Source organism: Ovis aries, chromosome 1 (genome assembly GCF_016772045.2).
Source record: "Ovis aries strain OAR_USU_Benz2616 breed Rambouillet chromosome 1, ARS-UI_Ramb_v3.0, whole genome shotgun sequence".
NCBI classification, from domain to species: Eukaryota; Metazoa; Chordata; class Mammalia; order Artiodactyla; family Bovidae; genus Ovis; species Ovis aries.
Genome location: NC_056054.1, coordinates 112570774 through 112594010, shown reverse-complemented (window position 1 = coordinate 112594010; position 23237 = coordinate 112570774). Strand labels below are relative to the sequence as shown.

The window sequence follows — 23237 nt, the reverse complement described above, 5'->3', positions numbered from 1 at the left end:
GTGGTAAAGAATCCGCCGGCCAATGCAGGAGCCCCAGATGTGGGCTTGATCCCTGGGTTGGAAAGATCCCCTGGAAGAGAAAATGGCAACCCATTCCAGTATTCTCACTGGGATAATTCCATAGACAGAGGAGTTTTGCAGGCTACAGTCCATGAGGTTGCAAAGAGTTGGACATGACTGAGCATACACTATTTGGTCAATTTTCAAAATGTCCCAAGCGTGCTTGAAAAAATCTGTAATTTGCAGTTCTGGAGTATGGTGGCTCTATACATATATTTATACTTGTTGAGTTAAATTTGCTACTCATGTTATTTTTTATTGGTTCTGAAGGAGGTTTACTCTATCAGTGAATAAGAGCAGTGTATTAAATCTCCTGTTATGATAGTGAATTTGTCTATTTTTTCCTTGTAGTTCTGTCGCTATATATAATTTCAAGTTAATTTCATACTTAAATGCAACTTTAAACTTTCCAGGTAAACTAGATTTACTCAAGTGAAGTGTTCTTATTTCTAGTAATGCTTTTGCTTTCAAGCCTATTACATCTGTCATATAATTTCCTTTTGGTTTATTTTTCCACAATATATCTTTTCCCATTCTGTTACTTTCAACCTTTTCTGTATCACTACGTTTTAGTTTCTAGTATCTTATATTAATTATGATAGGCTATTAATGCATGTGGAATTAATTTTAAATGGTATGTATAATATTTCCAATGATCTAAAGTGACACATTTATCAATACAAAATTTTCTTATGTATTTGGGTCTGTCACTGGACCTTCCACTTGTTTTCCTCCGTTGGCTTATTCACAGGGCATTAACCCACTGTCCTAACTATTGTAGCTTTACAATACATGTTAATATTTGGGTTAACTTTTAGTCATTACTTATCTTTTTCAGAATTTCCCTTTCATTTTTTCCTTATTTTTCCATGTGAATTAAAATTAGTTTAAAAATCTTGCTTATATTTTTATCTAGATGTTAAATTTATAGATAACTTGGGAAATTGACATCATTACATATTCTCGTTCTCTGAGAACATGATGTTACTTTCCATTTGACCAAGTTTTCTTTTATGTGGGTAGCATTCTAAAATTTCATTCATACTAGGAATTTCCTGGCAGTACAGTTGTAAGGACTCTGCACTTTCACTGCCAAGGGCACAGGTTCAACTCCTGATTGGGGAACTAAGATCCTGCAAGCCTTGAAATGTGGGGGAAAGAAAATTTCATTTATGCAGATCTTGCCCCTTCTTTTTAGTTATTCCTAGGCATTTTATCTGATTTGTTGCAATTGCGTCTTTTAAAAATTATATGTTTATTGTTTATATATAAAGGATATTTATTTCTGCATGACAGTTCCTCTCCCAGTCCCTTTACTAACTTCTATTACTTGCAATAATTTTAAAGTTGATTTTCATGATTATATCTATATATATAATAAGCTATCATCTGCAATACTGATAATTACATTATTATTTTGGCTATATAAAAATGTTTATAATTAGCTAGTTTGGGAGAAAACATGAAGAAATGAGGTAAAATGAGTTAGGAAAATTCTTTTTGTTAGTTATAATTTCACTGATGACTAGCTAAAATGATAACAGGATTCTCAGCATTTTAAATGAGTTCAGGGCCTGGACACATGGTATTCTAGAAATCAGAAATATTTTGTAAGTGAAATTGTTTTCCGCAAAGGTGGTCTGAAGAACTTACAATACGGTAAATGTCCACATTTTCAAAGAGGGAAATTCTAGATGGTGAATTCTGGAAACTAAACAATTAAGATTATTGATTCTTTTACAATTATAGAACAGTTATTAAAGATTATTTTATAAACGAGAAAAGAAAGCAGTGACCCCCAGATGCCAACAGCGGTTCACCACGATGTGATTCAGTCACCCAAGGTGTTGGCTCTTCCTTGCCTTTGGGCCTCGAGCACGTATGCTCTCATTCTAGTCTTCTGCTAGCACACTGGCTCCTTTGGGCTCTTTGGGTCTCAGCTTCTGCGTTACCTCCTCAAAGAGAGCTTTCCCTGATCATTCCTGTTCTGTCACAGCATTCTGTTCTTTTCCTTCATAGCACCTATCTCAGTTTAAAATGTTATACTTTCTATTTTCTTTCCTTAGGCAGTCCATCCATGTAAACAATAAACTCCATGAAGACATGGACCATGTCTGTTTATTCACCGCTGTGTATCCTACCCTATATGCCTATAACAGCACTTGACATTAGTAAATGCTTAATGTACATATATTAAGAAAATGACTGGATGACTTTCCTTGTCAGTGTTACTAGACTAGCAGACTAGAGGAACATCACAGAGACACCATATATTGATTTCAGGGAAAAAAACAAACAAACAAACAAACAACTAATAGTTTCCTGATGTGTTCTTTCAAAAAATAGTGAATTTGCTAGAATACAGAAATACTTTCATTTGACTGAACAACAACTGCTGCTGCTGCTGCTAAGTCACTTCAGGCGTGTCTGACTCTGTGTGATCCCATAGATGTCAGCCCACCAGGCTCCCCTGTCCCTGGGATTCTCCAGGCAAGAACACTGGAGTGGGTTGCCATTTCCTTCTCCAATGCATGAAAGTGAAAAGTGAAAGTGAATTCGCTCAGTCGCGTCCGACTCTTAGTGACCCCATGGACTACAGCCTACCAGGCTCCTCCGTCCATGGGATTTTCCAGGCAAGAGTACTGGAGTGGGTTGCCATTGCCTTCTCCAAACAACAACTAAAAAGAGAATTAAATCTCTAATTAACTGGAGGGGTTGGTAGGACAGGGCTGTTTTTTTGTCACGGCCTGCCTGTGGGATAACCAGTGACTTGGAAAAAGTCATCCCTGTGGGAGCAGCAGAGAGCATTAACAAACAATCTCCTGAATTTCTGAAAACTGGTGAAAACTGTTACATATAAATATTAGGTAACATTTATCTAGTGTTTACAATGAGTGAGGCCCTGTGTTGACAGCTCACATATATTATTTAATATAATTTGTAAAACAATGACCTATGACATGAATGTTATTTTATATATGCTCCTTTTACAGATGAGAAAACAAGCTCAGGGAAGTTAACGGAGTTAGTTAAAGTCTTGTTAGTGAAGGTCAGAGGTGGCAAATGAAGGGAACAAGTTAAGGAGAATGTTAGACAGCAAATCCTTAGGATTTAGTGGCTGACTGTGGTCTCTACTCTTCTATTCAGGAGCCAGGAGACACTGGGATTCTAGCTAAAGGCTTACAGCTAGGTTAGAACTTAACCTTTTCTTCTCCTTGGAAGAAAAGCTATGACCAACCTAGACAGCATATTAAAAAGCAGAGTCATTATTTTACCAACAAAAGTGTGAAAGTGAAGTCGCTCAGTCGGGTCCAACTCTTTGCAACCCCATGGACTGTAGCCTACCAGGCTCCGCCGTCCATGAGATTTTCCAGGCAACAGTCCTGGAATGGGCTGCTATTCCCTTCTCCAGGGGATCTTCCCAACCCAGGGATTGAACTCGGGTGTCCGGCATTGTAGACAGACACTTTACCATCTGAGCCACAGGTCTGTCTAATCAAACCTGTGGTTTTTCCAGTAGTCATGTATGGATGGAAGAGTTGGACTATAAAGAAAGCTGAGCACTGAAAAATTGATGCTTATGAACTGTGATGTTGGAGAAGACTCTTGGGGGTTCCTTGAACTGCAAGGAGATCAAACCAGTCAATCCTAAAGGAAATAAGTCCTGAATACTCACTGGAAGGACTGATGCTGAAGCTGAAACTCCCAATACCTTGGCCACCTGATGCGAAGAACTGACTCATTGGAAAAGACCTTGATGCTGGGAAAGACTGAAGGCAGGTGGAGAGGAGATGACAGAGGATGAGATGGTTGAATGGCATCACTAACTCGATGGACATGAGTTTGCGCAAGCTCTGGGAGCTGGTGATGGATAGGGAAGCCTGGCATGCTGTAGTCCACCAGGTCACAAAGAGTTGGACATGACTGAGCAACTGAACTAGAAGTACAACTGAAATTAGCTAACATGATGTTTTAGGTGAAAATGAAAATGAGTAATTGGAGCAGCTTAGAGTTAATGGGGAACCAAGAACTAGAGAGGATTGTCAGGTCAGCAAGTCACTGTAGGATAAAGTTCAAGAGTAAAGCCCAGGCAATGACATTGGGATCAAAGTGGGCCTGGAAGCATCAAGAGTATACTTGTGACAATGGGTTACTAACAGGGTATAGAATTATTCAAGGAAATGTCTGGCTCAAAAAGAGATTTTAATCTGGCAGAAATGGGAACAGCATAGACTGAGCCAAGCAATCTCAATAGAGTATTCAGATTAAGAAAGATGAGAGATCTACTATAATTTTAAGTGGTAATACCATTGGACTTGGAAAAAAATACTTAGTAGGGAGATGATAGTAGCTCTCTGAAGGGCTGACATTTAGCTCTGATGTGTTGATCCAGAGGAAAAAAAGACAGAGCCAATAAATGGAAGTTACAAAGAGATTTTTTTTTTAAGCACAGAAAAAAAGGCTTTTCTAATCACCGAAAATTGGAGTGAATTAAGTGCAGGACATACTGGAAATGGGATCATGTGAAAGGTAACTGAAGGATGTTTGTTTAAAGATTCGAATGGAGGAAGAGATAATTGTGGGAATAGAGTGTATTGAGAAGTAGAAAAGAATGGAAACCAGGGTTCAATTGGAGGCTGCTGCTGCCGCTAAGTTGCTTTAGTGGTGTCTGACTCTGTGCAACCCCAGAGATGGCAGCCCACCAGGCTCCCCTGGCCCTGGGGGCCTGCCTGAAAGTTAGAGGGATGTTCTCTCAGTTGAGGCTCCAAGAAAGAGACAGGGATGGATATAAAGAAAGGGACATGAAAGGAGGAGGAACAAGAGAGTCCTATACAGGGTTCTCAATCTTCTCAGAGAGTTTTGAGTTTTTAGTTGAAGTAAGGAGAGGGTGGCAAAAGAACATTAGACAAGAGATGAAGTTTTTGCTTTAACTGTAGAGATGGCATACAGTTCAAGCAAAAGGGAAACAACTGTTTAGCTACAACTAACAACAACAACAAAAGTCCATCCTAAAGGAAATCAGTCCTGAATACTCATTGGAAGGACTGATGCTGAAGCAGAAACTCCAGTACTTTGGCCACCTGATGCGAAGAACTGACTCATTTCAAAAGACCCTGATGCTGGGAAAGATTGAAGGTGGGAGGAGAAGGGGACAACACAGGATGAGATGGTTGGATGGCATCACCAACTTAATGGACATGAGTTTGAGTAAGCTCCAGGAGTTGGTGATAGACAGGGAGGCCTGGCATGCTCCAGTCCATGGGGTTGCAAAGACTCTGACATCACTGAGCGACTGAATTGAACAAAAAAAAATCTTAGTGTTTGAAATATTTCTTTCTCAGTGGTGGGCACAAATGCCAGTCTCCTTGGTTTGGTTAGCATTTATTCCATTTCACCTCAGGAAATCTGCTTAGCTCTCTGTTAAGGGCATTATGATCTCTTAGCCACTGGACCACCAGGGAAGTCCTGAGGATTCATGTTTTTTGTTTGGGGCCATGCAGTGCAGTATGTGGGATATTAAGTTCCCTGACCAAGGATTGAAACTGTGCCCCCTGCAGTGGAAGTGTGGAGTCCTAACCACTAGACCACCAGGGAATTCCCAAGTCTTCATGTTTTAAGAGTGTATTTCCAGCTCCCACTCCCAAAAGAAAACATTCCTACAGTCATGAATGCAGTCATGAATGGACTAACTTAGGAACAGCTGGCCAGGGGATCGTCTTAATGTCTGGAATCTGTAAAATTTAGTTAAGGTTTGGCCCCAGGGAAAAGGATTAGGTATAGTCCTATAGAGGAAGAGGGATTACTTTGCAGGCCTAATGAAGAAAAATTCTAGTCATTTCTTTATCTTTCCATTGTGATCGAAGAGAGTGATAGGTCATCTCCCCAGAGGCTTCACTGAGCAGATAAGACACCACACCACTAGAGAAGGCCTCTCCTCTCTAATCCTCTAAATGGAGTTGGCTTAAGTTTGGAAGAGAGATGGGCTCCTGGAAAGGAATTCCCACCATGATGTCAAGATTGCTGGGCATCAAACCACTTCCTAATATGTATAGGGAGAGAATACGATTCAATTATAAGTAGTGCCTGTCTCTTTTATGAGCTTATGTGGGTGGGGGCACATCCCCATTCCATGCATTACAGGTAGCAACCTCTGCCCTGATGACTCTTCCTCTAGGAAAGAGAGTTATCTGAAGAAAATGAGGATGGAGTACAGGCTGTTCACAACGGAAGAGTTCCAGTATGGGGTGGTGGTGAAGGGGGGAGAGACAGTTTTGGCTTTTTCTAATGGATATCTCTTCCTTTCAACCTGGTAAAGTAGAGACTGTTTATTCTTCCCAGTCCTGCAGGAAACCAGGGCAGGGGATCATCCTTCTTTTTACAGTTCACTGCTACTTTCAGATGATCATGCTCTCATCCTCTTGTAAAAACTCCTTCTTCTCTGAAGCTTATATCATTTGGCTCTATTGTCCTTTATCCCTCCCGCTTACTGAAAACTCCTGTGCCTATTAAATAATCCCTCTGTGCCAGACTGGGTATGTGTATGGATGTGCTACGTCACTTAAGTTGTCCGACTCTTTGAGACCCTATGGGCTGTAGCAGCCAGACTCCTCTGTCCATGGGATTCTCCAGGCAAGAATACTGGAGTGGGTTGCCATGCCCTCCTCCAGAGGATCTTCTGACCCAGGTTTCTAACCTGTGTCTCTTATGTCTCCTGCATTGGCAGGCAGGTTCTTTACCACTAGCGCCTCCTGGGAAGCCCTCCTATCTGGGTGGTTTTAGGAAAATCCATGTGATCAGTAGTTAGTTCTTGGCCTTCTCAACCTATATTTCTACTTTCAATTCCTTAACTTTACCCTTTCTGGAAACACAAGTTTTTCTTGATGGCAGCCTAAGGGCTTTAATAAAGAATGGGAGAGGAAGCATTCTTAAATGTGAAAACATTCATGGTGCAAGAATTGACTGGTATTTACTTGAAGACACATTGAAAGACTGGGGTTGTCAGCTGTGACATATAATGATGGAATAGCATAGAGGTTGAATTGCAATAATATTCAGTGAAGGGTCAAGATATGGATTTTACCTTTATGCCAAGTTTCCAGGAAACCTGAGTTTGGAGCTAGCTTTTAACTTTCCCTGTTAGCTGCCTTTCTGGGGATATCCACAACTTCTCTCCTCTTGACACACTCTCTTCCTTCTGATTCTGTGACAACCAGGAACCAGGGTTTTTTCTTCCTCACTGGCTGTTTCCTTTCAAAGATTCTCCAAGGGCTTGTCTACTTAGGCCTTCAGTGCTAGACTTCACCAAGGACTCTGCCTAGCCCTCTGCTGCTCTCTGGGGGAGTGTATTCAAATCTATGGCTTCAACAACCACTGAAATGTCCATGATTCAGAATTTCTGGCCTATACATTATTGAAGTTTTTAAAAAGCAGCTTTCTATAAAAGTAATGTATGTTATGTACACAGTAAAACAAATTCAAACAGTAAAGATGAATCCTAAATAAAAAGTATGTTTTAGCCCTCCCAAGCCCACTCTTCATAACTAATTTTCTAATGCTTGTATAAACACACGTGTATTCGCTTTTTTTTTTTCCTCAACTTAATATAACTTTCTCCCATGTTTTAGATTCGTACATTCAACTGTCATTTGGACATCTCTATCTGGCTGTCCCACAGTTATCTAAAATTCCTTCCTTTTCTGTGAAATTCTCCCATATGCTATACCCTACTGCTATCCTCCTTTTACCGTTAACATTGTGAAGAAAATTGTCATTATATATCGTGCCTTTCCAGTAACTCAATTTACCTCGTTGTTTCTACCCCACCATATTTTTGAAACAGCTTTCGCCAGTTACTAAATGACTTACTTGTTGCAAAATCCAATGGACACATTGTAGTCCACACCTTAACGTGATTTTTTAAAATCTGTTTTAATACTGACCAATTTCCTTGATATTTCTGGTTTCTTCTTTATACTTGTCCCTTCTCGGTGTCCTCTTTTTCGCTCTTCCTCACCTCATCTCTTAAACGCAGTTATTCCTCTTTCTAGGCCATCTTATCCACTTCCATGGTTTCAACAACACACACTCTAAACTCCTTTTGGATTCCCAACCCACATTATGTAACAGTCCATTGTCTAACGGATATCCCACAGGCACTTAAAACTCATTCTCTCCCCACCTTCCCCGACCTCAAATAATGAAAATGGCATCATTAGTCCCTAGGTGCCCAAGCCAGAACACCGGGAAATACCTTGGATTCCTCTCTCGGCCTCATATACATTTCCGATCATTCCCCCACCATCTGTACACACCCTCCTACAGGCCAGACCACTGTGGTCTCTCTTCGGGGTAAGAGCGTCCTAACCGTTCTTGCCTCTAACTTCGCCCCCTCCAATTCATTCTACCCATTGCTACCACTGATCTTTTAAAATGCAAATATATTTGTTTACACCTCTGCTAAGACTCTTCAAAACCTATTCATTACCCTTAGGAAAAAATAATTTACGTGGCCTCGCGTAAACCGGCCCCTCCCAACCTCACAGAACTCATCTATTTATCCCTCCTTAGCCATACCACGCTGCTGGCAGCGCCAGAAGGTAACCAGTCTCCCACCCCCAATTTCCAACAGTCCAGGGTTCAGCTCAGGTGACACTTCCTTCAGGAAGCGGGCGCTCAAAAAGCAAATGCTCAAAAAGTGAAATCCGAGAGGGCAGCTGACCAGGGATTTCTGTTCCGGACCCAAGTTTACGGAACGTCCGGGTTACCAGGAAGCTCAGGGCAAAGGTCAAACCCAGATCGTGAACCTTCCCCCAAGTTCGTAGGGGAATCGGACCCTCGTAATAGTCCGCCCTTCTGCGTCATGGCTGCCTGTCGCAGTCTGTCAGTGGATCTTGAAGTCGACACCAGCCAGCTCGGGTCCCACCAACGCTTCCACACTAGAGAGTGCAACCTCTCACAGGCCTTACTACCGCCCTAAAGCCGTACAGAAGAAAAACGTGCGTTGCCAGCTTGCCCCAAAGCAAGATGGCTGCCAATCTCTAGTCTCCGGTACCAAAGTGAAGCTATCCACTCCCTGTTTAATGCCGCTGCCAGGCTGCCCTCACCTAGCATGGCTACTCCGGCTCATGCCTCACTATGGTCTCGAAGCCGCCACTAACCGGCCAGGTTCCGGGAGGCGGTGTTCAGGATGCAGCCACCCCCGCCCGCCTCTCCCCTCCCCCACGCCCGCGGTGGCGGCGGCGGCGGCGGCGGCTGGAGCCCGGATGCGGCGCCGTGAGACAGGCCCGGGAGCGCGGCGCGGATGGATCCAACATGGCGGCGCCGAACCTGAGCCCAGAGTGAGGCGGCGGGGCGGCCGGGGTGGGGAGGGGGAGTCGAGCGGGACGGGGCGGGGCCGGGCGGGGCCGCGAAGGGCTTGGGGAAGGAAAGTGGAGGGGGAGGCGGTGGCGACGTCCAGCTTGAGAACCTCAGGAGAGGGAGGTGACGGGACGCTGCGAGGTGGGGGAGGGGAGCAGCCCAGGGGGCGTGCGGGGGAGGTGGCAACTGTGCGGGAAGGCAGGGTCCAGGCGGAGGAGTGGGGCAGGGGAGGGGCGTAAACAAGGGCCGAGGCTGGGCCGGGCTGGGGGTGTTAAAGAGGCCGAGGTGGGAAGTGGGGCTGCGGGCCCGCCGGGCCACGGGGGTGGGAGCGGGAGGGCGGGGGGTGAGGGTGTGAAGGAGTGAAGGAGAGGGGGGCTTGGGGCAAGTGGTGGGGAGAACTGGACTCACGTAAGGGCTGTAGTGGAGAGGCGAGAGGTGAGGGTTGGGTTTGAGACATTTGGGGGGAGGTTCTGAAAGTGTTAAATTGGAGGTGCGAGGGGGAAGGGCCTAGGGGAGAATTTGGGTGGAAAAGGAGAAAACGGAGATTTGGGGACTGGAGAGCGTGTCGGTGTAGCGAGGTAATGGAGAAAGTGAGAGACTAGGAGGAAAGTTTGGGAGGAAGGGGAAGGGGAATGGGATGGGAGATAGGACAGTGGAGCTGCACGAATGATAGAGGTTCCGGGGCTTCCCTTTTCCCTGTGGAAAGGAAGAGAGAGCAGAGTTAAGCAGCATCAGTTGCAGCCAATTCTAATTGCCAGGCCTTTTAGCTTTTCCTAGGGTGGGACGGGCAGAAGGGAATAGTCTTGTGGGTTTAGAGAATTGGGGTTGATGAGGGTTTCAACTGGATTTCCAAAAGCACCCTTGTTTTTCCTGGTTACGAAAAGAAGGGGAAAGGAGGACCCTGGTATCGCTGTTGTGTGGAAGGAGTAAAGGACTTGCCTAGTTTTAAGTAATTATCAATGTCGGAATGGGGAAACATGCATGCTGTGTTGTTCTGTATGCTGAAGTCAAGGCTCTAAAGTCTGAGAAAGGGAGCAGAAAACTCAGGACGGCGTCTAGGCTAATTAAATGAGCGCTTTAGTTTCCAGACTCTTTATTTTGCTGGAGGGAGGGTCAGTACCCGTGTATAAAAAAGATGTTCCCAGTGAAATGTAGATATTTGAGTAGATGCTACCCCAGTGGATATTTCGTTCTCACTGTGTACTAGGTAAGGGAAAGAGTGAAGACAGAATTTGGAGGATAGCTACGGTCTCTCAAGTGAAGTGATGAAAAGAAGGTGCCTTCTTTCGCTGTAACCACTTTCCTCCTGGTTCATCTAAAGATGAAGTCAGTGTTGATAGTGTAACAAAGTAGGTGGGCCTCACAAGAGATTGAGGAGTGAGGTGTCAGAGAATAATTGGTTCCCCCCTGCAAGTTGTTAAATTTGGGACTTTTTTGCCATAAAGCCACTGAGACGGGACATTCTCAGAGTTGGTTTTGTTTAGTGAATTGGGTAATAGAAGGTTAGCGAAACCTGGGGACTTTGTTGGAAGTGAGTTCTCCCATTTAGCTTAGAGTGTATCATTACAGTTGAAATAGCTTTAGGCTTGTCTGTATATTTTTGCAGCTGAGATTGACTCTTTGGGCCTTTGAGGTGTCAAAGTAAAGCTTGAAAATTGACACTTTCCCCCCTTATTTGTTTTTGTTTTGCTGCTGGCTTTGAACCTTGTGCTAGGAAGAGACCTGGGAAATTAAGTTTCCTGCAGAGGTAAGTCTGGAACTTTTTGTTTGTTTTCAAACAATGAAAGGGAATGGAAATGACATATTGAGGGTTGAGTGTAGTAATGGAGTAGATGACAGGGAAAATGGGTTTTCAGTCACCCAACCACGTACATAAGATTTGTTACAGTCATTGTCTCTTAGGTCACTGGAAACTGATCGGAGGGAAAAGAGAACAGAAATTAGGTGTCTTAGGACAAGCCTCCAGCCCTGTTTTGTTACTGTCTAGTCATCTTGGTCAGCTCTGAGAGAAACATTTGTAAACATGTGGAATTTTGTACTCTAGAACAATGTCTCCCAAATGTTGCCCTTGGAGGATCCCTGAGACACCCGCTGCGGGCTGCTGCGGGCAGGCTTTTCTTCCAGCTTACTCTTTCTCCTAGTTGTTCTGGAAGTTTCATTTTGAAAACATACTTTGTAATTCTGACTTCCAGATATTTGGTTACATTTTCTGGGTCCTACCAGCAAGAAAGCTCTTTCTTTATGTAGTCTTAGTCATTTTTTAAGGTTTTCCATATCCTTTACATTTCAAGTTTTAAGACATCACCCTTTTTCAGATTTTCCCTCTCAAAAGGGCTTGTGAGAGAGTCAGACACCTCCAGTTCTGTTGGGATGAAACTATACTGTTGTTTTCATTTTAAGACATCACTCTCTTTAATTTCTTCCACATGACTTCCAAGGGCTTCTGAGAGAATCAAATACCTCAAAAACTACAGCTCTCATTCCTCGTTGGAATGAGACTAGGCTTCAGTAGAAGCCTACCAGACGACAATTCATTGAGAGGAAGGCCTGTGGATACATATAGACGTTGGCCCTTGGCTGGCTTGTGCCTACCTAAAGAAAACAAACAGTAAAAACTCCTACAGTGCCAGGAAATGCAGCAGTTCATCAGAATACAGGATTAGTCTTGGGAACCCCTTAGGGGTGATCTACATGCTAGGCTCTCAGATAGACCCAAGCCAGCCTGCAGGATCAGGACTCTTGTTTACTGGAGTGTTGTCTCTTGGTGTCTGGCAATATTTCAGGCACCAAGATTCTGAAGTTCTTTCTCATCTTCTGTTTGGAGGGTGTACATTCTCCTCACTGCTCTGATACCTTTCTTCTAGAATCTCTGTATAATTTCTGGGTAGTTCCCTCGATTCACTGCCACAGTAAGCTGAATATATTTTGGTTTAAGAGGAAGTTGGCCACGTTCTTTCAGTGCTGAAGTTAGGTTCTTGGAACCCGCATGTGGATTGCTGAGTGAGTGAACTTGCCATCATAGATGATAATTAAGTGGGGAGGGCTGCCTATTAGCCTGCATGCCAGCCTCTTGACATTTCTCCCAAGGACAAGCATGGCCTTGGGAAACTTCTGCCTCTTCTACGTTTTGCTTTATTGCCTAAGTGCTGTAAAGGGTCTGCTCTTGGTGTCATTTTGGGATGTTAAAGATGGTTGCAAGGTTTCAGTGCAGGATCCTTTCTGTCTTTCAGAGGATGGCATTTCTCTAATCTTCACAGCAATTTAGATTGAATTAGGTCAGATTATACCTCCTGGGATGGGGTGGAAGGAGTGTAGCCCTGTCCCTGCTGTTCACCTAAATGGCAGCAGCAGGTGAGAGAGAAGCCAAAGCTGGAGCAGGATGAAACTCCTTAGTCAAGTTAAACAAGTCTTTGTCTGACTGGCTCTTCTTTTGGAATATTGTTTGATGGGTTTTGGTTGGAGGGACCAGATGACTTCCTTCTCCAGATATAAGATGGCAAGTGACAGTGCTGTCTCTTCTTTTGACCCTTCATCATGTTCCAGCTAGAATAGGATTTCTCATCTTTAGCATTATTGATATTTTGGATCAGATAATTCTTTGTTATAAGAGGCCGTCCCGTGCTTTATAGGATGTCTAGCATTATCCATTGCATTTACTCATTGCATGCCAGTAGCGCCTTCCGTTACCACCCTCACTTCCCACGCCCCAGTCACGACAGTCTAAAAAGCCTCCAGATATTGCTGAATGTCCCCTGCTGGGCAAAATTGCCCTGATTGAGAACCACTGACCTAGAAGCTCTGTTAAGTCCTGTCACTTTGACCCAGCAGGATCTATGACTTAATGGTGGCTGTTTCCCCCTCAGATCTAGGGATGTAACCCTCAGAATAGAGGCCTATCGTAGAACTGCATCCATTGATACATAGTTAGGACCACAGTGCTTTCCTGTATTGTGCTTCATTTTCCAGTGACCAGGTATGTGGGGACAGTACTTCCTAATTTCCTGGGGTTTATAGTCAAGACACTTTGAATTAGGGAACTTTGGAGCAACCTACTCTTCTGATTGGTTGAATGTGAAACCTGCCCATCTGTTTTTTTTCTGGGATCCACATAATGGACAGCTGGCCAAGGGGAACAGGTGGGATAGGAACAAGGCGAAGTTGTAGGGGCTCTAAGGAGGCTGTTTTCTCATGTGGCTGTTATGAGCAAGAAGTTGTTTTCCTTCAGTCCCCTCTATTTGTAGCCAGTGACTGTAGCAGGTGAAACGAGAGGAAGAGACGAAGAAAACCAGTCAGTAGTTGAGTAGCTATAATCCCAGTTGTTTCCCATGCTTTGGGTGGGATATCTGGCTCTCATAACTAGATACGGGCTATGTTTCCTGTCCACATTCTGAACCCATGTTATGGGGCTAGGTAATTCCAGGTTGGACCTCCTGTTTTCTTAAGGGTATGAGTCTCTGTGTTCGTTTCAGGATTAAAAGAGAAGATCAGGTCCTATTTGCTCTTCAGTTTTTTGAGTCCCCAGTTGCTTGACTCTTCTGAAGTAGTTTATCATTTGATTCTTCCTTTTAACATAGCCTCAGTTTCTTGCAGTATAAAATGGACAGAACAGCCTGTATTGTTGTTGAGTAGGTTGCTATGGTAGGGGTAGTTTTACAGTATGGGGAACACTAGAGAATATGCATGTTACCTGAGCTGCATGTACTCTTAATGGGGTCCTCTCACTCTTGGACTTATGTGAGTTTATTCTTAATTGGTATTGCTTGTGGTGGTCTCTTGAAGGTTCAGTTCAGTTCAACAGCAGGTTGCTCCTAGTATATGCCAACCCCCGTCTGTTGCTCGGTACTATAGATATAAAGATGAATATGACCTAGTCCCTCTATTGAGTTGCTTAAGATATGATAGGTGTACAGGTAATTTTAGTACTCTCTGATAAATGGTTTAAGGGAAATATATGTACAGTGTTCCATAAGAGCACAGAAGAGGACTACTTAAACCTAAGAAGGGGTGTGGAGAATGAATTTGAAGATAGCATCTGGACTGATTTTTTTTTTTTTTTACTATTTATTTATTAGTATTTTTTTAGTATTTATTTCACTTTTGGCTGCATGGGGTCTTAGCTGAGGCACACAGGATCCTCTGTTGCGGCACATGGGCTTACTTGCCCTGTGGCATGTGGGATCTTGGTTCTCCACCAGGGATTGAACCTGTGTCCCCAGCTTTGGAAGGCAGATTCTTAACCATGGGACCACCAGGGAAGTCCCTGAACTGATTCTTAAAGGATGAGTAGGAGTTAGCCATCTGAAAAAAGGTGTAATGGGGCATATGGAAAAGAAGGGAGGGGCCATTCGGGCAAAGAGAATAGTCTAAAGATAGTTATAGAGAAGTGAATTGTGTGATGTTTGTGAACTGTAGACAAATGATTAATGTTAGAGAAATAAAAAGTGACAAAGGCCTGATCTTGGATGGTTTGGTGTGTTGGGTAAGGAATCTGGAGTGTTCTTATTGGTAAGGAGAGGATTGTGCATGCGAATTCACTTCAGTCATGTCTGACTCTTTGTAACCCTGTGGACTGTAGCCCACCAGGCTCCTCTGTCCATGGGATTCTCCAGGCAAGAATACTGGAGTGGGTTGCTGTGCCCTCCTCCAGGGGATCTTCCTGATCCAGAGAGCAAACCCACGTCTCTTATGTCTCCTGCATTGGCAGGTGGGTTCTTTACCACTAGCACTGCCTGGGAAACTCAAGGAGAGAATTGTGGAGAGGTGTTAAGATGAAAAGTGATGTGGTCAGTTGTGCATTTTAGATAATTCAGCTGGATGTAGGGGATGGGTTTAGACAGGTTAAGATTGGTTGTAAGGAGAGCCTTGAAGAGGCTTCTGCAGTAATCCAGGTGAGAGATTATTGGGACCTGAGCCAGCGTGGTGGTAGTAGGGGGTGGAAAGGTGAGGCAAATTTAAGAAATAGAAAGTAGTATCAACAGGAATTTATACTTGTTTGGGTGATTGGAGGTTGTGGTCAGAGGGTGTAGTAGTATTGGGTGGTACTTGGTAGCATAGTAAGTATGAGTGGCTGGAGAGGAGATGAAAGCTGTTTGATTTGAGGATTGGTTATTAGCTGGGTCACTGACATTACCCACAATGATGGAGGAAATTTGTGAATCAAATGCCAAAACACATAATAAACGTAGGACTGTGCTTGGTCATTGATAGAGGATTGGTAAACGACAACCGTGAGGAAAGGTTAGAAAGCGGCATAGATCCAAATGGTGTGTGACCATCAGAGAGCACAGGTGGCGCAGGAGAACTCCTAGAATGCTCAGTGTAGGAGCTTAGTGACGTTTGTCGATTTAAATCCATGAGTTTCAGTGGATATTTGAGTAACTTTCTCAGCAGTGATTCTCCTGGACTTGGTTTGTTGGAGGAGAAATGAGGATAGGTCTGTGGAGGAATGAGTCTGGGCTGTAGAGGCCAAGGATGCTTGTCTCTTTGAAATCTCCTAACCAGTTAGAAAAGTCTTACGGTGATTTCATGTGCATTTTCTCACTGGATTCTTAATAACTCCGAGGAGTAGTTTTTTTCCTCCTTGTTTTGAAGATGGGGACACTGAGGCTTTCAAGTTAAGTGACTTACTTAAGGTCACGTAGCTACAGTTTGTTGACAATATGGGCAGAATTAAAACTAGTTCAGACTTTGTTTCCCTGCTGTCAGCCCCTAAGTTTATCTGAAAAAGCTTCTGTGTTAGAATTTAGAGTGAATTTTCTACTTCTCTTCACTTTGCTTTCATTTAAGGGATGAATTGATTGGGGACGTTGTCAGGTTGAGCACACAGGACCAAAAGCAGTATTTTGGAGGCCAGAGGAAAAATCAGGACAATGTCTGCTGAATATGTAGCACTAAACTTGCAAATTAGTGAGTCTTCCTTAGCGGATGTGACTATCTTTCTCTAGTAAGATCTGGACTTAGGGCAGCATCTGCTGAATATAGAGAGCTCTATGCTTTATTTTTTAATAAATATTTTATAGGCACTTCCCTCGCAGTCCAGTGGTTAAGGGTCCATGCTTCCAATGCAAGGGATGCGGGTTCGATCCCTGATCAAGGGAAGTAAGATCCCATGTGCTGCACAGTGAGCCAAAAAAATCAACAACTTTGTAAAAGTTAATAAATGCTTATTAAGCGCTACACAGCGCCAGGCATTGTGTTAGGCTCTGAGAATATAGGATCGGCTAAGACTAGTTCCTAACATTGAGTGGTTCACAGGTTCTTTCCTTGTCCTTACAGTATAGTGGGGATTGCAGCTGCTGAGCAGGGATTCTGGAAAGCAGTGTGTACCTGAGCCCCCAGCATGGCGGGCCTAAAGCGGAGGGCAAGCCAGGTGTGGCCCGAAGAGCACGGTGAGCAGGAGCACGGGCTGTACAGCCTGCACCGCATGTTTGACATCGTGGGCACTCACCTGACACACAGAGACGTGCGCGTTCTTTCCTTTCTCTTTGTTGACGTCATTGATGACCACGAGCGTGGCCTCATCCGAAATGGACGTGACTTCCTACTGGCGCTGGAGCGCCAGGGCCGCTGTGATGAGAGTAACTTCCGCCAGGTGCTGCAGCTGCTGCGCATCATCACTCGCCATGACCTGCTGCCCTACGTCACTCTCAAGCGGAGACGGGCTGGTGAGGGTGCACTTGGGGCTGGGACCCTGGGGTCAGGGGAGAGCTGTGGGCAGCCCTGAGTCAGCAGCACAGGCATCCAGGCAGAAGCAGGCACTGACTCTGGCAAGTCCTGAGAAGAACCTTTTGAGGTGCATTGGAGGATTGGACCAGGAGAAGGGAAGGGTGTATCTTTTCCTGAGTGAGTCCCTCTCCCCCTACAGTGTGCCCTGATCTTGTAGACAAATACCTGGAGGAGACATCAGTTCGCTATGTGACACCCAGAGCCCTCAGCGACCCAGAACCGAGGCCTCCCCACCCCCCTAAAACAGGTGAGATGTTAACTCTCCCTAATTTCCATAATCGAGAAAGAGGACGCTGGACCCATCTTTTGCCAGCCTAAATGAAAGGACACTGTCCCTCCCGTATCTGCCCCTCCTTCCCAATCAGATGAGGTGTTAATGCTTCATCTAGGTCCTATAATGGTCCCCATATTGTGTCTACCTTTCAAGTCCCATTATTGATATTGCTGTAGTGCTGAGTCTGAATGATTCCTCCACATTCCAAGTGAATTGCCTCCATTTCTGCTTTTCCCCTGCTGTGCCTCCCTTTTTCCCTCTGGTCAGTGCCTCCCCACTATCCTGTGGTGTGCTGCCCTACTTCGGGCCCTCAGATGTGTAGCAAGCGGCCAGCTCGAGGGAGAGCCACACTTGGGAGCCAGCGGAAACGCCGGAAGTCAGTGACACCAGATCCCAAGGAAAAGCAGACATGCGGTGAGGAAGTTCAGGGGTTCTAGAGGTGGAGTACACTGGAGGGGAAATAGAACTGCTGGAATACTGGGCATGTTGAGTTGCTTTAGTCGCGTCTGACTCCTTGCAAGCTCCTCTGTCCATGGGATTCTCCAGGCAAGAATACTGGAGTGGGTTGCCATTTCCTTCTCCAGGGGATCTTCCCAATCCCTGTCTCTTAGTGTCTCCTGCAGTGGCAGGTGGGTTCTTTCCCCCCAGCGCCACCTGGGAAGCCTCAGAACATGGGCAGCTTACGCTATTTAGAGCGAGGCTCACTTTGATTGCTGTTGCACAGTGAGGTTGAATGTTACAGTCTCTGGGTGGAGAACTCTGTCTTTGTGGCAGAGTAACTCTTTGTGGCAACTCTAAGTAATAACTAGATGAAAGGGATGCTGTTATGACATCCTTATTGTAGTATGACTCAAGTCATGATAGAATATTAAAGTGAACTTCTGTTAATTAGGAAAATATCTCTTAGAATCAAGGTGCTAGTTGGGAGTGATGGAAATTATCTGACCTGGGCATGTCCCATTTAAGGGAACCTCTTGAATTGAGGCAAGGATTTCAGAGCTTCATAGAAAAGAGCGAGTCCTGGGAAGAGGTAGAGAAGCTGTCAGGTGCTGTTCCCAGCTGTGTTCCTCTGCCATCCTTCTCAACTTTTCAGAACCTGGGCGTAAGCTCAGCTCTCACGCAGTCTCTCCTGTGCGTCGTCTTTCCCCACAGACATCAGGCTGCGGGTCCGGGCTGAGTACTGCCAGCACGAGAGCGCTCTGCAGGGCAACGTCTTCTCCAACAAGCAGGACCCACTCGAGCGCCAGTTTGAGCGCTTTAACCAGGCCAACACCATCCTCAAGTCCCGGGACCTGGGCTCCATCATCTGTGACATCAAGTTCTCTGAGCTCACCTACCTCGATGCATTCTGGCGCGACTACATCAACGGCTCGTTACTAGAGGCACTTAAAGGTGTCTTTATCACAGACTCCCTCAAGCAGGCTGTGGGCCATGAAGCCATCAAGCTGCTGGTGAACGTGGACGAGGAGGACTATGAGCTGGGCCGACAGAAACTCCTGAGGAACTTGATGCTGCAAGCATTGCCCTGACCTTTTCCCCTTCTCACTTCTCTGGGGACTTCTCACCACCCACCTCTGGAGCTTACATACTGTTCTGGGGTTTGTTCTCTACCCTTCCAACCGATCACACCCCTGCCTTTTTTTTTTTAAAGGAAAAGACAAAAATGGAAGTGGTGTCCCCCACCCCTCCCTGCACCCATGTGCCTGGCTTCCCTTTGTTCCCCTTTTCCACTTACCCCCACATGTGTGTCTCTACAGTCACCTTGCCACTGAGCCGTAAGACAAATGTGTAGGGAGAAGCAAAGTCTATAGGTTATAGTCTTTGTAAGGGATTGAAGTGATCACTGCTTTTGGGTGCATTGAGGGGTTATCAGTACTTCTGGCTTTATGAGGGCTCTTAAACTTTGTCTGAAAAACCAAAGGGCTGTCAGTAGGGAGCTGTGTGGAAGGTGGGACTCTGAACTGTATTTTGGAAATTAATCACCACCCTCTCCCAAATTATAGAATTTTTAAAAAAGAAGCTGTGGCCCTTTCCACTCTCTCCTGGCCTCTGGTGCTGCTCCTCTCTGCCTTGTTTCCTCCATTCCATGGCTTGAAACCTCTGCCTGGTGTGGCTCCTTCCTTTTCCCTCTCTGTCAAACCCTCTTCAAAGGAATAATAGGTAAGAGGACTAGGTCAGCCTAGTCAGTCCCAACTGTGGTGTGTCTGTACCCACACACACACACAGGGTGGATGGAGAAGCGGTTGCTGGTTAAAATACACTCCCCCTGGAAAGGGGAAGGGGGAGTGTGACACTTTCTTTCCATGTTCAAGTGAAAATAAATAATGTACCCTGCAGCCCTTTCCCCTTTTGCTTTCTTCTGGCTTGGGCAAAGGCCATCATAGGTGAGAATGAAGTGATGCGGTAGCAATGCCTTTCTTCTTTTTCTTTCCCCATCCTCTACCCTCCCACTCCCAAGCTTGGGAGCATGGGGCTGGGACATGCACTGAGTGTTGCACTTTTCTTTAGGTAGGGAGGCATGTTGAATAAGCCAGGAGGCCTAGAACTGGAGCCTAGTCCAGCTGGTACAATACCACCTCCCCTTTCAGTTCCCAAAAGAGATATTCAGACACAGACTTTATGATGATTATATATATATTTTTCAATGCCAGTGCTGCTCAGCCCTCAGCATAACTTCAGTTTTCATGAAATAAACAGTGACTATATTAAATTCCACCTTTCTGAAACTGAAATCTGAGCTCAGGTGAAAGTTTCTTCTTTTCCAAGAAGCTGAGCCTGTGTTCCATTAAGAGACAAGGTTCTCCAAGTGAGGGGAGCTGCGCCTGGGTCCTGCCTGCAAGTCACAACGCCACCAGCTCACGATGGAGGTCTCAGTGGACAGAAATCAAAAGTCTTAAGACAGTGGGTGACCCAGATTGCCATAGAGGTCAGGCCTGCGGTGCTGGAACACAGGCAGTTGTTTGCGTAACTGCTGCAGATAGTTGAGGTCAATTCGGGCAAGGCAAAGGCCTGGTCCTTCGGAGCAGCGGGCCACCACTGTTCCCCAGGGATCTACCACCATGCTATGTCCATAACTTGCTCTCTTCTCATGGTGGCGTCCACACTGTGCTGCCGCCACTACGTAGCACTGGGTTTCAATGGCACGGGCCCGCAACAACACCTAGGGATGGAGGAGATGGCTGTTCACTCAAGTACATGTAGCAGCTGGTAGGGAAGTGATAGCCATGGACATTACAGCCCAATCTACCCATTGTGACCATCCTGATAATTGCCTGTGAATGATTTACTACTCTCAGAGGCAACAATCTGGGGAAATGAATTTTCTCATTAGGTGGGAAGGAGAAAGAAAACCTTTTAGCTGGTAGAACCAAGGAAGGAGAATGAAGTAAGAAAGGCCCTTACGTTCTGAAGAAGTATTCTCTTACCTCCCAATGGGCTGGGCCTGTAACAGATCCAAAAGCCGAAGGGTAGGTAAGTATTTCTGCTCCTGCCTGAACCAATGCCAGAGAGAGTTCAGGGAACCGCATGTCATAGCAGATAGCTAGACCAATCTGGAATGAAAAACAACCTATTTAGCCCCCCTCGCCCCACTCCAGTACTCTTGCCTGGAAAATCCCATGGACGGAGGAGCCTGGTAGGCTGCAGTCCATGGGGTCGCTAGGAGTCAGGCACGACTGAGCGACTTCAGTTGCACTTTTCACTTTCATGCATTGGAGAAAGAAATGGCAACCCACTCCAGTGCTCTTGCCTGGAGAATCCCAGGGACGGGGGAGCCTGGTGGGCTGCCATCTATGGGGTCGCACAGAGTCGGACACGACTGAAGGGACTTAGCGGCAGCAGCAGCAGCCCTTATGTCACAGCATTTGGTCATAACCCTGCTACCCAACTCCTTAGGGCTTTCTGTCCTCTATCACCACTTTCAAGGATTCCTGTTCTCTTCCCTCTTGTTCCTCTCCTACCCTCATCCTTTCACAGTGCCCACCTTGCCTGCTGGTGTGCTGATAGGAGACTCAAGACTGGGCCCAGGTATGGTAGAGTTGCTTTCACGCATAGGCCCCTGTCCTGGAATCTCTACATCACACAGATGCGTCTTCCTGTAGGTGGCCACTACTGACCCTAGAGTAAGAGAGAAAAAGAATACTCAGTGCTAGTGCCCTAGAAAGCCAGCTTAGATTCTCTCCTCCCAAAGAGGAGATAGCTTATAGGCTAGGAACAGAAGTACAAATACCCCCAAAAACCCCTGGCCAAGGAAACAGTTGAGAAAACAGAATTCTGGAGAATCTTAGGTATAATTGCCTGAGGAGGCAGGCTAAAGAGTCTCACCCATGTTGTTCAGAATCACATGACAGTTGTAGATTTTCTGAGTCTGCTCCCAGTCCTGGCCACGCTCATGGAAACCACCCAAGGACAGCCAGAGTCCACATTCCCTGAGGGGGAGGGGACACTGGCAACTCTTCTCAAGGTTCTACCCTCATATCTGGCAATCCTAGGACATTACTCAGAAAGAAACTACCTCTCCCTCCCCCTTTCCTTGATACCTGGCAAGCTGGGTATATTCTTCCAAAAGGTTCCCACCCAGTGGCTCAGACAGGCGTTGTGTCTCTTCAGGGTCCCGTGCAATGAAGTCAAATGCCTCAGGCAGGAAAGCCAGGCAAGCGCCCAGCCTGGCAGCCTCCCGAATCAGCTCAGCACATGTTTTAAAGTTCTGCTCCTTGTCTGGGGTCGATGTTACCTGGCACACAGCCACCAGGGGCAGTTCCCAGGAAGAAGATGAGACGGCCATAGTTCTGAGTCTGTAAATGGCATAGGCACGCCTCAGACTGACTAGCATGGGGAAGCCTAAGTTTAAGGATAAGAGGCTAAAATAGGGAGACAGGAAAGCTGGCCTTTCCTTTAATTTTACTCAAAGGGCACAATGACCCACGGCATAATGACCACTAATCAGATATTTCTGTGGATGGTTGGTGCCCCAGTGTTTCCCACCATCCATACATTTAACAAACATTTACTGAGTATCTATTATGTGCCAGGCAACTGAGCACAAAACATGTTACCTGAGTGGAGCACAAAGTACTGAAAATCGAGGTATCCGGAGTCCAGGACACGAAAGAAGGGACAGGAGTTGGTGAGGAGGCCTGATGATGAAGCCCAGCCTGAAGAAAGTGAGAAATCAGGACACCAACCCCTTTCTCAAGCAATACATTTCTAAGATCCCCTGACCTCTCTCTTCATACTGTGAGGCTGAATCAGGACCCTCCCTGTAAAACCTCTCAAATCGTCAAAACATTCTTTATCATAGGTAATTATGGGCTACCGGAAGAGATCATAAAGTGGGAAGATGGAGGAAAGGTCTTTGATCTCACATTAAATTAAAGCTTTTTCCTCAGACAAATATTTCCACAATTCAAAAGCCCTCTCCGAGATACTTCCTTGGTCTTCCCAGCTTCTCTTCTTGACTGTGCAGCTGCACAGTCAGTTTTATTGACGCAAAGCATATTTCCCCACAAAAATCTCTGAGGGAAGTTCACCCTCCCTCGTTTCTCACCATCCAGTGGTGGGCAGGGGGGCACTGGCACCCAGATTTCAACCAGCGCCCCACTCTCCAGTTAACCCTTTCTTTCCCGCGCCTCCCAGGGGCAGCGTCTCTTGCACAAGTTAAAGCACCACAAGTGGAATTCATCGGGGTGGGGGGGATAGGTAGTAGGTCCTACATTAAGATATGGCCAAAATCATCCGCGGGAACCGAACAAAACTGCGGCCTGGAGGTGGAAGTGCCAGGGGCGAGTGGGCGGTAACTCCGAGACCGGACGTGACGCAGGGC

General features: G+C 45.6%; 2 protein-coding genes across 11 annotated transcripts; one reads left to right on the top strand and one right to left on the bottom strand.

Annotated features, from left to right (window-relative positions):
* Positions 1-9335: 9335 nt before the first annotated feature.
* DEDD (death effector domain containing) lies at positions 9336-20148 on the top strand. 9 transcript variants are annotated; one of them, XM_042256743.2, is made up of 6 exons: positions 9336-9398; positions 11132-11164; positions 16693-17081; positions 17300-17389; positions 17684-17830; positions 18569-20148. In XM_042256743.2, the coding sequence occupies exons 3-6, from the start codon at positions 16757-16759 to the stop codon at positions 18943-18945; spliced, it is 939 nt and encodes a 312-aa protein (XP_042112677.1). In that variant the 5' UTR covers positions 9336-9398; positions 11132-11164; positions 16693-16756; the 3' UTR covers positions 18946-20148. The 9 variants fall into 9 exon arrangements, with proteins under 9 accessions (XP_042112677.1, XP_027833137.1, XP_060271355.1 ...); XM_027977336.3 differs by having other exon boundaries at positions 17282-17389; XM_060415372.1 differs by having other exon boundaries at positions 9336-9558.
* On the bottom strand, positions 20033-23202 carry NIT1 (nitrilase 1). 2 transcript variants are annotated; one of them, XM_012184743.4, is made up of 7 exons: positions 22962-23202; positions 22471-22569; positions 21955-22209; positions 21740-21843; positions 21399-21532; positions 20842-20967; positions 20033-20576 (listed from the first exon to the last, which is right to left on the bottom strand). In XM_012184743.4, the coding sequence occupies exons 3-7, from the start codon at positions 22197-22199 to the stop codon at positions 20310-20312; spliced, it is 876 nt and encodes a 291-aa protein (XP_012040133.1). In that variant the 5' UTR covers positions 22200-22209; positions 22471-22569; positions 22962-23202; the 3' UTR covers positions 20033-20309. The 2 variants fall into 2 exon arrangements, with proteins under 2 accessions (XP_012040133.1, XP_004002732.1); XM_004002683.4 differs by having other exon boundaries at positions 23128-23202.
* Between the last annotated feature and the right edge of the window lie 35 nt (positions 23203-23237).

Coding starts and splice junctions, on each gene's coding strand:
- NIT1 (XM_004002683.4), bottom strand. Junction 20,968..21,398: donor TCAGCACACCAGCAGGCAAG/GTGGGCACTGTG, acceptor TTTTCATTCCAG/ATTGGTCTAGCTATCTGCTA. Junction 20,577..20,841: donor CAGGCCCAGCCCATTGGGAG/GTAAGAGAATAC, acceptor CTCCATCCCTAG/GTGTTGTTGCGGGCCCGTGC.
- DEDD (XM_027977349.3), top strand. CDS start 16,757: ATGGCGGGCCTAAAGCGGAGGGCAAGCCAGGTGTGGCCCGAAGAGCAC. Junction 17,082..17,281: donor TCTCAAGCGGAGACGGGCTG/GTGAGGGTGCAC, acceptor CTCCCCCTACAG/TGTGCCCTGATCTTGTAGAC. Junction 17,390..17,683: donor TCCCCACCCCCCTAAAACAG/GTGAGATGTTAA, acceptor CCCTCTGGTCAG/TGCCTCCCCACTATCCTGTG.